This window comes from Lagenorhynchus albirostris, chromosome 14, assembly GCF_949774975.1.
Source record: "Lagenorhynchus albirostris chromosome 14, mLagAlb1.1, whole genome shotgun sequence".
NCBI lineage: Eukaryota > Metazoa > Chordata > Mammalia > Artiodactyla > Delphinidae > Lagenorhynchus > Lagenorhynchus albirostris.
The window spans coordinates 44,911,664-44,925,754 of NC_083108.1; the positions used below are offsets into that span (position 1 = coordinate 44,911,664).

Sequence of the window (14,091 nt, forward strand, 5' to 3'; positions counted from 1 at the left end):
ACACCTGAATCCAAATAGGTAAGCTGAGTACCAAATTAGCCGAAGTCAGTGGCAGTAACAGTGAGTGTGAATTTTTCTCATTTGCCACACACTCTCATTAGCCCGTGAGGGGCTCAGCTCCTCCCCTCTGTGGGACATTCAAGCTATGCTCCAAATGAAGAACTCCTTTTTAATATGCTAGTTACTTTGGTACTTTCAGAGATCTAAATGTGGCATTACTCTCTTCCCAAGCATCTATCAAGCCTCTTTTACTTCACTTTCATTGTCTATTAAAGGTTTAAGACGTGAAGATCCCTTTCTGCTCCTGTAAGGCAAACAACCACTAAGAGTCAAAAGCTTGGAGCATTGGTGCCTTTCTGAATTTTCTTCCGCATCTGTAGAACAGATAAAATGATTCCTACTTTGGGTAGTTATTCTTAAGGTTAAAGTAAATAACCTTAAGTGTCTTGTTCAGTGCCTAGCATTCAACAAATGTAAATTCATTTTCTTTCACAACCCAACACCCTAAGTGTTCATCATCATATGAATGGCTAAAGATGTGGTACACACACACACACACACACACACACACACACACACACAAACACAATGGAATACTACTCAGCCATAAAAAAAGAATGAAGTTTTACCACTTGCAGCAACATGGATGGACTTGGAGGGGACTACGCTAAGTGAAATAAGTCAGACAGAGAAAGACAAATACTGTATGATATCACTTATATGTGGGATGTAAAAAATACCACAAACTAGTGAATGAAACAAAAAAGAAGCAGACTCACAAATATAGAGAACAAACTAGTGGTTACCAGTGGGGGGAAGCAGGGAGGGGCAATACAGGGGTGAGGGTGGGAGTTACAAATGATTGAGTGTAACATAGACTATAGGGATGTCCTGTACAACATGGGGAATATAGCTAATATTTGGAATAACTGTAAATGGAGTGGTGTAACTTTTAAAATAATTTTTAATGAAAATTTAATAATGTAAAAATAAAATTTGGGGGGCTTCCCTGGTGGCGCAGTGGTTGAGAGTCCGCCTGCTGATGCAGGGGACGCGGGTTCATGACCTGGTCCGGGAAGATCCCACATGCCGTGGAGCGGCTGGGCCTGTGAGCCATGGCCGCTGAGCCTGCGCGTCCGGAGCCTGTGCTCCGCAACGGGAGAGGCCACAACAGTGAGAGGCCCGCGTACCGCAAAAAATAAAATAAAATAAAATTTTTGTGTTTCATGATGCTACATTTTATTTTTAACCTAATCAGGATATAGCTTTAGATGAATAGTTGTTTTTGCCTTTGTGGTATAATTAGTCTTATGTATTTATTATCTTTTGCAGTGAAGTTTAGCAACTGCAACGGGAAAAGAAAAGTACAGTATGAAAGCAGCGAACCAGCAGATTTTAAGGTGGATGCAGATGGCATGGTGTATGCCGTGAGAAGCTTTCCCCTCTCCTCTGAGCACTCAAAGTTCCTGATATATGCTCAAGACAAAGAGACTCAGGAAAAGTGGCAAGTGGCAGTAAAATTGAGCCTCAAACCAACCTTATCTGAGGATTCAGTGAAGGTAGAGTATCCAAGTATGGCTTTGGATGGAGTTATGTTTGCAGATCAGAAATGTGCAGTTTGAACTAAATACATACTTTGCATCACATTAATGGGTGGCCAATATTTGACTTTGTATCAGCTTCATTTGCTACAATGGTATTTTGCTGTTTTTAACCTTATAAGATGCTTAGACAAAATATATTATCAGCAATCCTAAACTGTATTTGAAAGGTTTGTTTATACTTTGAGATTTATAACTTAATTTAAATTAGAAGTAGTTGTTTGTTTTAAATTTCTTAGAAACTTTATAAGGTGTTAAATTTAACCACAAAATAAACAATTGTTTGTAAGATGTCACCAGCCAAATTTATTAGATGGGAAATACAGATTTATAGTAGTAGAAGGAAAGAATTTCTGTCAAGGAGTACTGGGTTTTTGTCTTGTCTCTTAATAATTAAATTGGGGAGTATGAATTATTTATGCTACTGACATGACTTTTAGGAATAATATACTCCCTCTGGTGGAAGCTGCTATAAGCCAAGATAAAATAAATAAGATACATTTCTAACAGAGTAAAGTTCAATTCAGTTCAATATTTATTGAGCACTTATTTTGTGTAAGGCACTATTTTAAGAATTTTAAATAGAAACGTTAACTTCTTCAGTAAAGTTATGATAACATTATTAGTTCTGAATATTCTAGTCCTTTGAGTTGATTAATATAATCTCAAGTCCATGATTTTATGACTTTTACATTTTGTATATTTATTGTACTGTGAGAGATAAGAATACACACATTCTTTTCTGGTGTTTAATTGCAAATGTGATATACACAGCCATAATCGAATATGAATAAATGTTAGAGAAAAAGATATTTTTTCTCTCATACCAATGTTGGACTTTCATTATGTGACATGTAATTTGTTAATCTATTAACTGTTAGGGGAAATCATGTCATTTGGGTACTATAAAGTAAGGAACTGGTAACTGAGTGAAAAGATGCTTTGGTTGTTGTTGATGATTCGCTGTGTTCCAGCAAACTAGCTTGGATCTTTGCATTGAAGCAGCAAGGGCTAATGGCTAAAATGTCTACAGACATAGGGAGAAACAGAAGAAAATGTTGACACCCAGCAGAGATTAATACCCCATGTGCAAAGTGGGTCATCTCCAGCATCCATCACAACTGACATAGGTTTAGAATAAGTACAGCATTAATTCTGTGGGATTTAATAGGGTCATAAATATTTGAGACGTTCCTTAGCAGTATGTATTAAACTTCTTTTGAAATCCAAATTATATTTTAGCACATCAAGATCTAAATTTAACATACACAGTAGCACATTACCTGAACTATGGTTTAAACTAATGAGAAGTGTATAAAAGGGTACTATTAAATTTTGCTTAATATTAACTACTATCTAAGATGCCTTATAGAAACGGAAAATAGTTTACACAGCTGTGCCACATAATAAATTTTTTGGAATTCAATTTTTCAGTGAACACTGTCACCCACAATTTTACGGTGTTTTCTATTATTTTAATAGGGGGACGAGGAGAGGGCCTCCAGACCTGTTTTCTTGTTCATAATAAACTGTGATTCCTACGCTTACAGGTTTCCATTGATATTGATGTACTTTCAGAAAATGTTTTCCTAGTACTCAGGAATGTCTTCTTGTATTTTAATGCAAAGGAATCACGAGAAATTGAAGAAATAGTATTCCCAAGACAATTGACTAAGCACAATGGCTACCTACAAAGGCAGAAGAGAGACTGGGTTATCCCTCCAATCAACCTGCCAGAAAACTCCAGAGGGCCTTTTCCTCAAGAACTTGTCAGGGTAGGGTGGCACAATTTCACTGATCTCCATGGCATGTGTCAAGTGTATGTGAGAAGTGCTTTTGTCTCTTTTTTCACAAGGTAGAGTTTACAACATGTATGTACTAAAACATAATTTTGTTTTGTAGTGATGAAATGTCTGTAGTGTTATAAACAGTCTCTTCTCCATTTTTTCATTACCTCAGATTATTTATAGATAGAGCACTCTGTGGGTCAGTCCTATATTTCATGGATGATAAAGTTTGTTCAGTGTCTGAATACATACGCCTTAGCTCCAACATGCTTCACACCCACACCGTACCCTTTCCCACACACCTTAGCTTCGCTGTCTGAAATCTGCACTCCCCATGATGATCTTTGCCCTCTACAAATAGCTTTTGGGCCAAAGAAAAAATAAAGGGGCAATCATTGCTAAAAATGCCAGTACCAAGTGCGTTTGAGAGTTTTCTAAAGAAATAAAAAATGACCTCTGATACCATTAACAGACTCCCTGGGGCTGTGCAAAAACATAGGCTTTCAGAGCTGAAGAGTGAGATTTTTCTCCATTTACTCTAAATGCATACCATCAGACCCAGAGAACAAAATGACAGATATCTCTACACGTTTAGTAAAATGAGCAACCTTTTATTTATTACAAAAAGAAAATAAGACAAAGTCATTGTATTCCCATCTAGTAGAAAGTAAATGTTTCTGTATAGGATTAATTTAACATTCCAACAGATACATACAGAAAGCTGTATTTTTTAATAAGTCATTTATTTGTGTTGTATAGTCTGTGGTAATGAGCATTATAATTCAGTTTAACCATGAAAGATGTAGCCCCCCAATCGAGGTGTTTTCTGTGTTTCTACTTTAATGGAGAATGAGAAAAGAAAAGAATTTTGCCTTAGCTAAAAAAAACAAAACAAAACAAAAACTGGATTCTGTTACTGGATTAAAGATATCTACCTAATACACAAATATCTTGTATCATCACCTCCAAACAGTATTGCTCAGCTGGCCCTTTCTCTGTACTGTTCTCCTTCCTCCCTTTTTATAACCTGTTCCTATGACCACTCATAAAAATAAACTTATTTTTCCAGGAATTGTTGTATTTGGAGGAGAAGGCAGTGAGCCTATAATGGGTGTAATTTTTAAGAGTAATAGAGATATATTATAAAATCATTTCTTGCTTGCTTTGTTATTAATAAAGACTTTGGGGTATTAGGTGCCACCTTAAAATAACATGGGAAGCTTTGGTTGCAGTGAAAAACATCAGCACGATGCAAGTACAGGAATCTCACTTCCGGGCTCAACCATAATCTTAGAGTTCCCGTGTGAGGCTCTTTCACACTATGGTGAGACAATTATTTCTTATCCTAACTTGTGCAAAAAGTAAACAATTTCTATCTTCATTAAATTGGACACCTGTTACAGGGTTAAATATTCTAACCTCCAGATTCCCAGGAGAGACTTTGATTCTGTTTAAAAACTGATGCTCCTTAATTTTGACTTTTGCACTACTCCTAGTGTGTGTTCTTTTAGATGTTAACATTGCCCCCAGTCCTTCTGGTGATAGGTGACATCTCGTTTTGAAGCCCATCACCCAGCAGCAAGGAAAAGGGACAGGACAGGCAGAGTTTCAAGGGTTTTCTGGGAAGAGATGGTATACGTTTGTAACTGGAAGAGACCGTGAGGTGTGGCATGCCCTGTCTCTGATAATGAGCTTATTTAGTCCCTTGTTTAATGTGATTGTCTTCTTGACCCTCAGATCAGGTCCGATAGAGATAAAAACCTCTCTCTGCGGTACAGCGTAACTGGGCCGGGAGCCGACCAGCCTCCAACTGGTATCTTCATTATCAACCCCATCTCAGGTCAGCTGTCAGTGACCAAGCCTCTGGATCGCGAGCTCATAGCCCGGTTTCATGTAAGATTTCAGCCAGCTGATAATTCTCTGTATTAATACTCTTCCAAATATGTGCAGGGTTTAACATTTGCCTCTCACGTCAGTCTTAAAGCTCTGATCCTGATTCTAACACCAGAAATGTACTTGTAGCCTTTTCAGTTTAGTTTTAATAAGTTTACTTATTGTTTATTTTATTTATTTGTTTATAGTTTTTACCTTACTATAACTTACAGTTTTCATAAAATTGATGAATGCTCGTGGTAAAAAACAAACAATGCCAAAGAAAAAACTAAAACTGCTTAAAATCATATTACTGTTTACATGCTGATACTTGCCTTCAGATACGTGGCTAAGAATTTATAAGAACAAATTTACATGAAAGGGGTCAATACTGTTTCATATAAATTATATAAAGACCACAACATTTTTAATGGCTGTATAGTATTCGTTGAATACATAAACTATCATTTTAATAGCAGTTTCTTATTAATATACATTTATGTTTGTCATTTTATCTGTTCCTGCTGGTATTATTATTACCATTAGAGTCGTAGTAAATGGATAGCACATTTTTGTTTTGTTATTTGTTGGTCATATTAACTCCAGAAAGATGTGCCGTTTTGGTCTGCCTATTGGGAATTAAGATTTCCCTTTTCCACATAACCCTGCCAATACTTGGTTTCATCAATCTGCCAGTCTGAACAATCTTTTCTTAGGTATATTATCTAGTTATATTTCTTATGCTCATTTTTGTGTTATTTTTCTATTTTATTCATTTTCCTATTAAGTTATAACAGCTTTTGTATATAGTTATATGTTCATATTTTTTAATATACGTATTTGTTTGAAACTGATTTAAAAATAATATTGTAATGAGTATTTTAAAACTCAAGAATTACCTAATATTAAAGTCTTAATTCCAGAAAGCATTTTTCTTTCATTTTTTTCTAGCCATGCTTGCACATTTTTCTGGAACAAGATTTCAACAATTTTTTCATGCATTTAATATAGAAACCTAAGTTGATCTTTATTACTTCTCCAGTTTCTATAGGAATTACTAAAACTTTTAATGAAAGTATCATTTTCTCTTAGAAAAGAATATTGGCACATTGTAAAAACTTCAAATAATACAGAAATGAAATTTTTCAAATAATACAGTATTAATAAGAAAGTGAAAAGAATTTGAAATCCCAGTACATAAAACTAACCATTTTCTTTTTTTTTTTTTTTTTTCCCTAACTTTGGTGATATTCTGTAAGATATTTCTCTGTGCATAGATTCATAAATGTATTGTTTTGAAATTGGGATCATTCTCTGAAACCAGCTTTTGTCACTTAGCAATCATAAGATTTAGCATCTTTCCATGTCAGTAAATCACTGTTTATTTATATCATCATTTTTGATTGCTCTAAAGTAATTTTAAGTAATTACCTACTGGTAGATATTTGGGTAATTTAGTTCTTTCAGTTGTATTTTACAACTACTGTGTAAATAATGTGACAATGAACATCTCTCTGTACATTTTCGCATTATATCCTTGGAAAAATTTCCTAAAATTGGAATTATTTTGATAAATATAGTGAAATTGTTCTCTAGAATAGTTGTATTGTGTTGCACTACCTTCCCACTATATAGTAGATACTTTCCACTCCATTATCAATTCCAGGCATTATTTATTTATTGCCAGTACTATTGGTAAAAGAATTATCTTGACGTTTTAAGTTGCATATGTTGAATATCATGATATCCTTACTCCTGTCTTATGTTGAATTTGGGCAGGGGGTTGTTTATCTTTTTCTGTACTCTTAAGAACCTTTTATCTACTAGCGTTGTTAATACATGATTTGTCATATATTTCCCCTTTTGTTGTTCATTTTTAAACTTTGTTTATAGTTTTTACCTTATTATAACTTATAGTTTTTACATGGTGATGTTTGTTGTTTTAATTTTATCAGGCATTCTGGCTTTCCAGAGATGTTTATAAAGGTTTTTCCCTCTCCAAGATGCTAATCTCCTCCATTTTATCTGTTTTATTTATTTATTTATTTTTGCCTCTAAATGTTCAACCTCTGTGGAGTTTAGTTTAGTAAAAGAAGAAAGGGATATAGATCCACTTTGCTTTTCCTTTACGGCCAGCGCAATTATCCCAACATCATACATTGAATTAGTATTCCCATTGATTTAGCATGTCATTCCATACTTTTTACTCCACCTATGCATGTGTTTGTTTTTAGACTCTTATTTTTCTCATTAATATATTTGTTGAATTTTTTGCACTTGTACAAACTTTTAAGATTATTGAAGTTTTGAAAATTATTAAAATATTGATATGTGGTAGAGCAAGACTCCCCTAGATATAAACAGGCAAATAAGCATATAAAAAACTAAAAATGTTTTAAATCCGAAGTATCACTCAACTCCCTCCTCCCAAAGGCCTTGATTGTTCTATCAACCAATTCTTCTAAAATCCTTAAGGAACATGTAATTCTAATGCTTTTTATATTGTTCTAAAACATAAGAAAGAAGTAAACCTTGCAAGCCTTTCACAAAAACATCACATTTATAAAAAAACTTAATAAAGGCAGCACACAATAGACCAGTCCTTAATTAGACTAGTTTCTAATTTATGAATACAAATAATATCAATATCAAAAATTCTAAATATCTCTTCTGTACGAATTCTCACTATCTGAACTTCTGTGGTTAAAACTCAGGAAATAAATATTTTCAGGTCAATTTCGGGGTGAATTCTTGATCTCCAGATTCTCAGTACTTGCACATAAATAAGCAATATCCATAACAAAATAGAATTAATTATAGAATGGCCAGGATAGTTCATTATTAAGAATCTCTTAATGTAATAAGAGTATTATTATTATTTAATACCATCAATGTATTAAATAAGTCAAGGGAAAAAGGAATTCTTTCTGTAGGTGTTGAAAAGGCCAGTGTAATAAAATTTACATTGTTTCATGTGTTAACCTCTAAATAAAAAAAGGATATGTTGATGATTCTTTAGGTTGATAAAGCATATCCGACAGAAACCAGCAGGCAGCATCATACTTAACAGGAAAATCATAGAAGCATTCTCTTTTAAAGAAACAATTCAGTGGACAGTACATAGCTTTTGAAAAGATTGAAATGGTTTTCTATGTTCCGGATGAAAAGATTTTGAAGATATTTTGCCAAGAGTAGCTGAGTGATTATATTTGTTTAAAAAGGAAGAAAAAGATAAAATTTCTAGAAAAGTACCTATAATACTGAGAACTCAACCTTGGGAGAGTAACAACTGCCTTATGTACTTTTAATATTTATGAGTGAGTGACTTTTACAATTAAAAAAGAGTCAGAATTCCTTGTACACACTTAATTCTTTCTAGATTCTCTCCTTTTCTCTTGTTCTCTATGACTATTCTAGGCCAGTACCACATTTTTAATTACCCTGACTCTTGTACGGACTTAGCAAAAGGACTTGGGAGCTGGACAGAACTGGCTTTGGACAGGGGCTCTGTCAATAAACAGAGTAAAGTTACTTAGCTTTTCTGAAGCTCAATTTCCTTACCTTCAAATGTGGATTTGTTTCTACCTCACTCTTTTGTATATATATTAAACGAAGTAAAATCCCTAGAGCTCTGAGCAGGGTGCCTAGCAGATAGCAAGTGCTGACCTTTTGCTACTCCATCTCCCCTAATTATATAGAGTTTGGCTAACTTAAATTTTGATGGGACAAATAGCTTTTTTTTTCCCCTTTGGCCATACCACGCTGCTTGTGGGACCTTAGTTCCCCAAATAGGGATCAAACCCGTGCCCTCGCCAGTGAAAGCTCGGAGCCCTAACCACTGGACCACCAGGGAATTCCTTTTTTTTTTTTTTTTTTTTTGATGGGACGAATAGCTTTTGGTTTTCAGTCCATCTGTGCTGTTTTGGTAGCATGGGTATGTTGTCTTTTATCTTCTCACTCGAGACCTAAATCTGTTAAATTTTTTGTTTTCTAATTACTCTTGCAGTTGAGGGCGCATGCAGTGGATATTAATGGAAACCAAGTGGAGAACCCGATTGACATTGTCATCAATGTTATTGACATGAATGATAACAGACCCGAGTTCTTACACCAGGTTTGGAATGGGACGGTTCCTGAGGGATCAAAGCCTGGTAAGTTCAAAGATCATAATTTGGAGATTGCTTGAGGAAATGCAGTGTAATCCAACACGTATATAAGCAGGATAAGGAGAAATCACGTGAGCCTTTTGTGTCATTTTCTTTCATTCGTGCTGCTTTTAGGCAAAAAGGAAGGTAACTTAGGGAAAAACAGACTGAAGAGAGAAAACAGAAAAATACCCCTCTACTGCCTACAATAACTTTTTCCACTTTTGAAAAAATATATGCTACAGTATCTGACTCTAGACTGTAAAATCTATACAATCCTTTGATTCTGCTATGGTTGATAAAGGCCATACAGCTAGGAAGTGAACACTGGAAGACCAGGGTCTTTCTGTTTGTAAAGTGTAGATTTTATCTTATTAGTCGTAGCAGCACCTAAAGCAACTGGAGTGTCTTAAAACACGTGGCGTTCCTAGGACCAGGCAGTGGGGCAAAACCAAAAGCAGAGAGGGGGCTTGGTGACAGCTCAGATTCTCTAGCTACACAAGATACTTCCTTTCAGGGTGACCCTAATGTCTTCTGCAGCCCTTGCATTTAAACTAGTGTCATGGAAAGTGACCTAGCCTAGAAAGAGCGGCTGCCAGAAAGCCTCTCGCCGTTGTGAAGTGATATTTGACCAAGATTTTAGACTTCTGTACTGAAAACCCCGTAAACTTCAGTCACAGTGGAATACCAAGGCCAGAAAGGTCTCTTGAGTTTGGAAAACTTGTGGACAAGAAAATCAGTTGGGATAGAGATGGTAAAAGGAAACATTTTGCCAGCTTTCCTGAGATGTTTGGGTATTTAGAGAGACTTAATTAATTATAGTTTAATAGTTTGTATGTAAGAAAGCCTCGACATTTCAACTTACGCTATGCGTTTCCTTCGTCATCTATACTGGATTTGCATAAGCCAATTTATAGATATAGCCAACTACGCCTTAACCTGGCACTTTTCCTGGTCCAAATACACTTGTCTGTATCCTCAGAAGAGTGGGGTGTGCAGGCAGCTGGGTGGGAAGACAGGGCCTGTGCCGGAAGTTCAACCATCTGTGGCTCTGAGTCACATTTCAGAGTCGCATTCGTCAGTATTTTAAAATACAGGAAAAAAAAAAATCAAAAAATGTTAAACATATCCTTACTAAAACACAAGGCTTTTACATATATTCTAAGGATAAATAAACGTTGTGCTTTTTTGCCTGGGGAAGGTTTTCGGTCTTTTAAAATCATTCTTTCTCTTTTTTCCTCTATTATTTCTAATTGTATCAAAAGTATTGTTTCATAAAACTTGTCAAAAATAAACCATTACAGATACATTTATTACGCATCTGACCATGAATTGCCATAAATCCCTCCCATAAATAAATGACTCTCAGTGACCAGGAGACATAAAGACATTTCGTGAGTCGATTTCCTGCAGTGTAAGTTTGAAAACATCCTTCTAGGCAAGGTTTGATAATGTCATGAATCTTGAGTTAGACTAAGATGCAATATTGTAAGCAGTATTTGGTTCAAGATTCCAAAACATATTTTTTTTTGTTTCAACAATTCATTCATTCAACAAATGTTTATAGAGCACATGCTGTGTGCCAGGCAGTGTTCTGACACTGTGGATACAGCAGTGACAAGTTAGTTGTGCCCTGTTGGAGCTTAAAATCTAGTAGAGGAGAAATGTAAAAGGCAAACAAGCAAGTAAATGTGCAGTAAAATTTTGGGGAAAAAAATAATCAAAGTTGGCACATCATCAAATAGCGTGTCTTGTTTAGAGGGACAAGCTCTGAAAAGAGATTTGAATTATGTGAACAAGCCTTCGTTAATTCTGGGGCAAAAAAAATGTACCCTGTGGAGGGAACAGCAATGGTAAAGGCTCTAAACTAGAACTGACCATAGGGTACTTACAAAGATGGTAGCCTGGAGATGGAACGTTTTATAATCCAGTTCTCATAAAGATCACAAAGAACAAACCATCTTTAATAGTAACTACTTTTCTCTCTACTTCTCAGTTGCACAGTTTGTCTAGCTAGTTGGAATTTATTTGATCCTGGTGCTTTGTAGACTTCCTTTCCACAATATCTAGTAAATTGAAGTCCCTGAGTTTGTTACAGTGTTCTTTTAATCTCCTAGGAAATAATGAACCACAATGCAAAACTCCCTATATTCAATGTACCAAAACAGTCATGCATGGAATGATTCCTCACGACCTCAGTAAATGGAGTGTGTGTCCTTACGCAGCTGGCTTACTTTCAGAGAGTGACTTAGGCATTGGGGAGAATCATGCCCAGCATGTCATTTTAGATGTTACTGCATAACGGAAAAAATACGGCAGAGGGAAGGCATTGGTGGCCATAAAAGAAGTTTCAGATGGCATCTATGTTACTTATTATTTGCATTTTATATCAGTGAAGGTCTAAAGGGGTTCTTTCTTTGAATCATACAGTGAATTTGTCTTCTAAGTATATGGAAACATTGAGTCTTTATAGATGTAAATTTAAAAAAAAATTATTTTCCTTTCAAGCATCACAACCATGTTCAGTATTTTTTGAATTGAGTCCTGTTCTTATCAGTAGTGTTTTTAATCAAGTCGAAATGATTACATGTTGCTTTGAAAAAGTGGAATGAAGATTGATGGAGAAGGTAAATATACCTTCCGTTTGGGAGACGCTGACATGAAGTGTGACCATTCATTTTCCACGTCTGCTGTGTCTAGGAACATATGTGATGACGGTCACTGCAATTGATGCTGACGATCCAAATGCCCTCAATGGGATGCTGAGGTACAGAATCCTGTCCCAGGCACCAAGCAGCCCTTCGCCCAACATGTTTACAATCAACAACGAGACTGGGGACATTATCACAGTGGCAGCTGGACTAGACAGAGAGGTAAGCCAACTGACATCTGTATTTGAATTTGTTTGTAATCTTAAAAGTGCACAGGGTCACATACAGTTTGTCTCCAGGTAATAACGACTCCACAAGATTATTCACAATGCTCACGGTCCCAAAGATATCTGTTGTACTGCTTTCTACAGAACTTCAAGTTGGTCAGATGATCTAAGTATACTGGATAAATCTTTGCTGGTCCATGTAATATTTAATGTGATCATTGACTAAGTTATGCCAATAACCCTCTGGCATCTCATTTTTACAGTTCTTGGCATTTTCTGTTTTCCCTCCTATTCAAAGGTTTTGGTGAGGAATTAAGTGAAAAATCATGCCCAAATAAAGTATACATAAATTTAGGATAATTTTTAACGTTCGTATTTCTAAGAGGCTACAGATAACATGTATGATGAGTATTTTTGTGGCCTCCTGATTTAGTGCAGAAGAGATGATCTCCTTCCCTTTAACTTTAAATAAGATTAACTTATTTAACAGGTTTGAACACCAAGAATGGCATTCATTCTGCTGACAAGCCTTTAAAGTTCTAAATTCAGAGAAACACATTTCTGGCCTAATATTTTCTTGCAAAGGCATAAAATCTTGACAGTATTGAACTATTATGTAGTATCACAGGCTGAGAGGGAATAGGTATTTCAGTCATTGCAGATGGGTCATCTCGCTCTGACAGACCTGAGCCCATCATGCTCCGGCACCCTGCTGTGTTTTGTTCACGTGGTTCCTTCTGCCAGGAATGTCTTGCCCATTTTTCTTGATCTTGAACCTTCCAATTCTTCATGCTGCCATTCAAGCCCTGCTTATATCCTTTCCTGAAAACTCTAGCCCTCACAAATTTTTTACACTCTTTCTCTATTCTGTTCTGACCATTTCCTTAGAGATTCTCAAGGTCATTAGTGACCATTGGTGATCACTGTGTGAGTGAATTATCCAGGTGCCAACTCATAGAGATCTGTGCTTGTAGATTTCTGGCTGAGCCAGCTTTTATATTGATAAGACCTCATATTATGTGTGTCAAAAGGAAGCAACCATTAGACCTACCATACTAAATATCATTGACAAGGATTTTAGGAGTTGGTTTTTATGACGCTTTATTTGCCTTAGTAAGTAGCATCCACTTGAATTGGATTGAAGAAAACATTACTATTGCAATTCATTATATACGCAAGCTAGTGCTAGCAACACTTTAATAAAGTAATATGAGCCAATCAAGATTACTTAATTCACAACTGAGCTGAGACCTTACTTAGGAGTTAGATGTATGGCTGTTACATTGTGCTTATTAATTCCCACGTGTCAACAATTCTTCCTCTAGGAATGTTTTGCACCAGAGATGGTTGAAATTTAGTTTTTGCAGTAGTACCTTTAGTTCGGTGATATTTGGAACATGTATGTCTTTACACCTCTTCCATTACTGTATGAAATACTATTCTTAAATGTCAGTAAATTCAGCATGAATGCTATATTTTATATGAGAATATGTTATATTTTTTAATATTGTCTCTTGAGTGCCAGGCTGCTCACATATTAAGTTGGTATAGCTCATCTCCCAAAGCTAATATTTCTCTTTCATTTCACACTCTCATTGTGAGATACAGAAATGGGGCTTCATCTTGTTTTCATACGGTAATATTCACATTTAGCCTCACTGTTTTATGAAAAGCAAGAGGCATAGAGAATGAAAGATAGTTTTGCCAAAGCAAACCAACTGTATTTAAAACTCAAAGCGACTGTATTTAGTTTAGAGGGTGAAAGTCGGAAGTCAGGCTGTACTTTGGGTAAGGATGTCTTGCGGTGA

The 14,091-nt window shown here is 35.7% G+C and overlaps 1 protein-coding gene across 1 annotated transcript in view; it reads left to right on the plus strand.

Annotated features, from left to right (window-relative positions):
• CDH2 (cadherin 2) overlaps window positions 1–14,091 on the plus strand; it is an 80,069-nt gene that overhangs the window by 17,319 nt on the left and 48,659 nt on the right. The window contains exons 2-6 of the mRNA XM_060170612.1: window positions 1,333–1,559; window positions 3,230–3,376; window positions 5,126–5,281; window positions 9,267–9,411; window positions 12,106–12,278. Of these exons, the coding sequence (XP_060026595.1) occupies window positions 1,333–1,559; window positions 3,230–3,376; window positions 5,126–5,281; window positions 9,267–9,411; window positions 12,106–12,278 (848 nt within the window). The remainder of the gene's footprint in view (window positions 1–1,332; window positions 1,560–3,229; window positions 3,377–5,125; window positions 5,282–9,266; window positions 9,412–12,105; window positions 12,279–14,091) is intronic.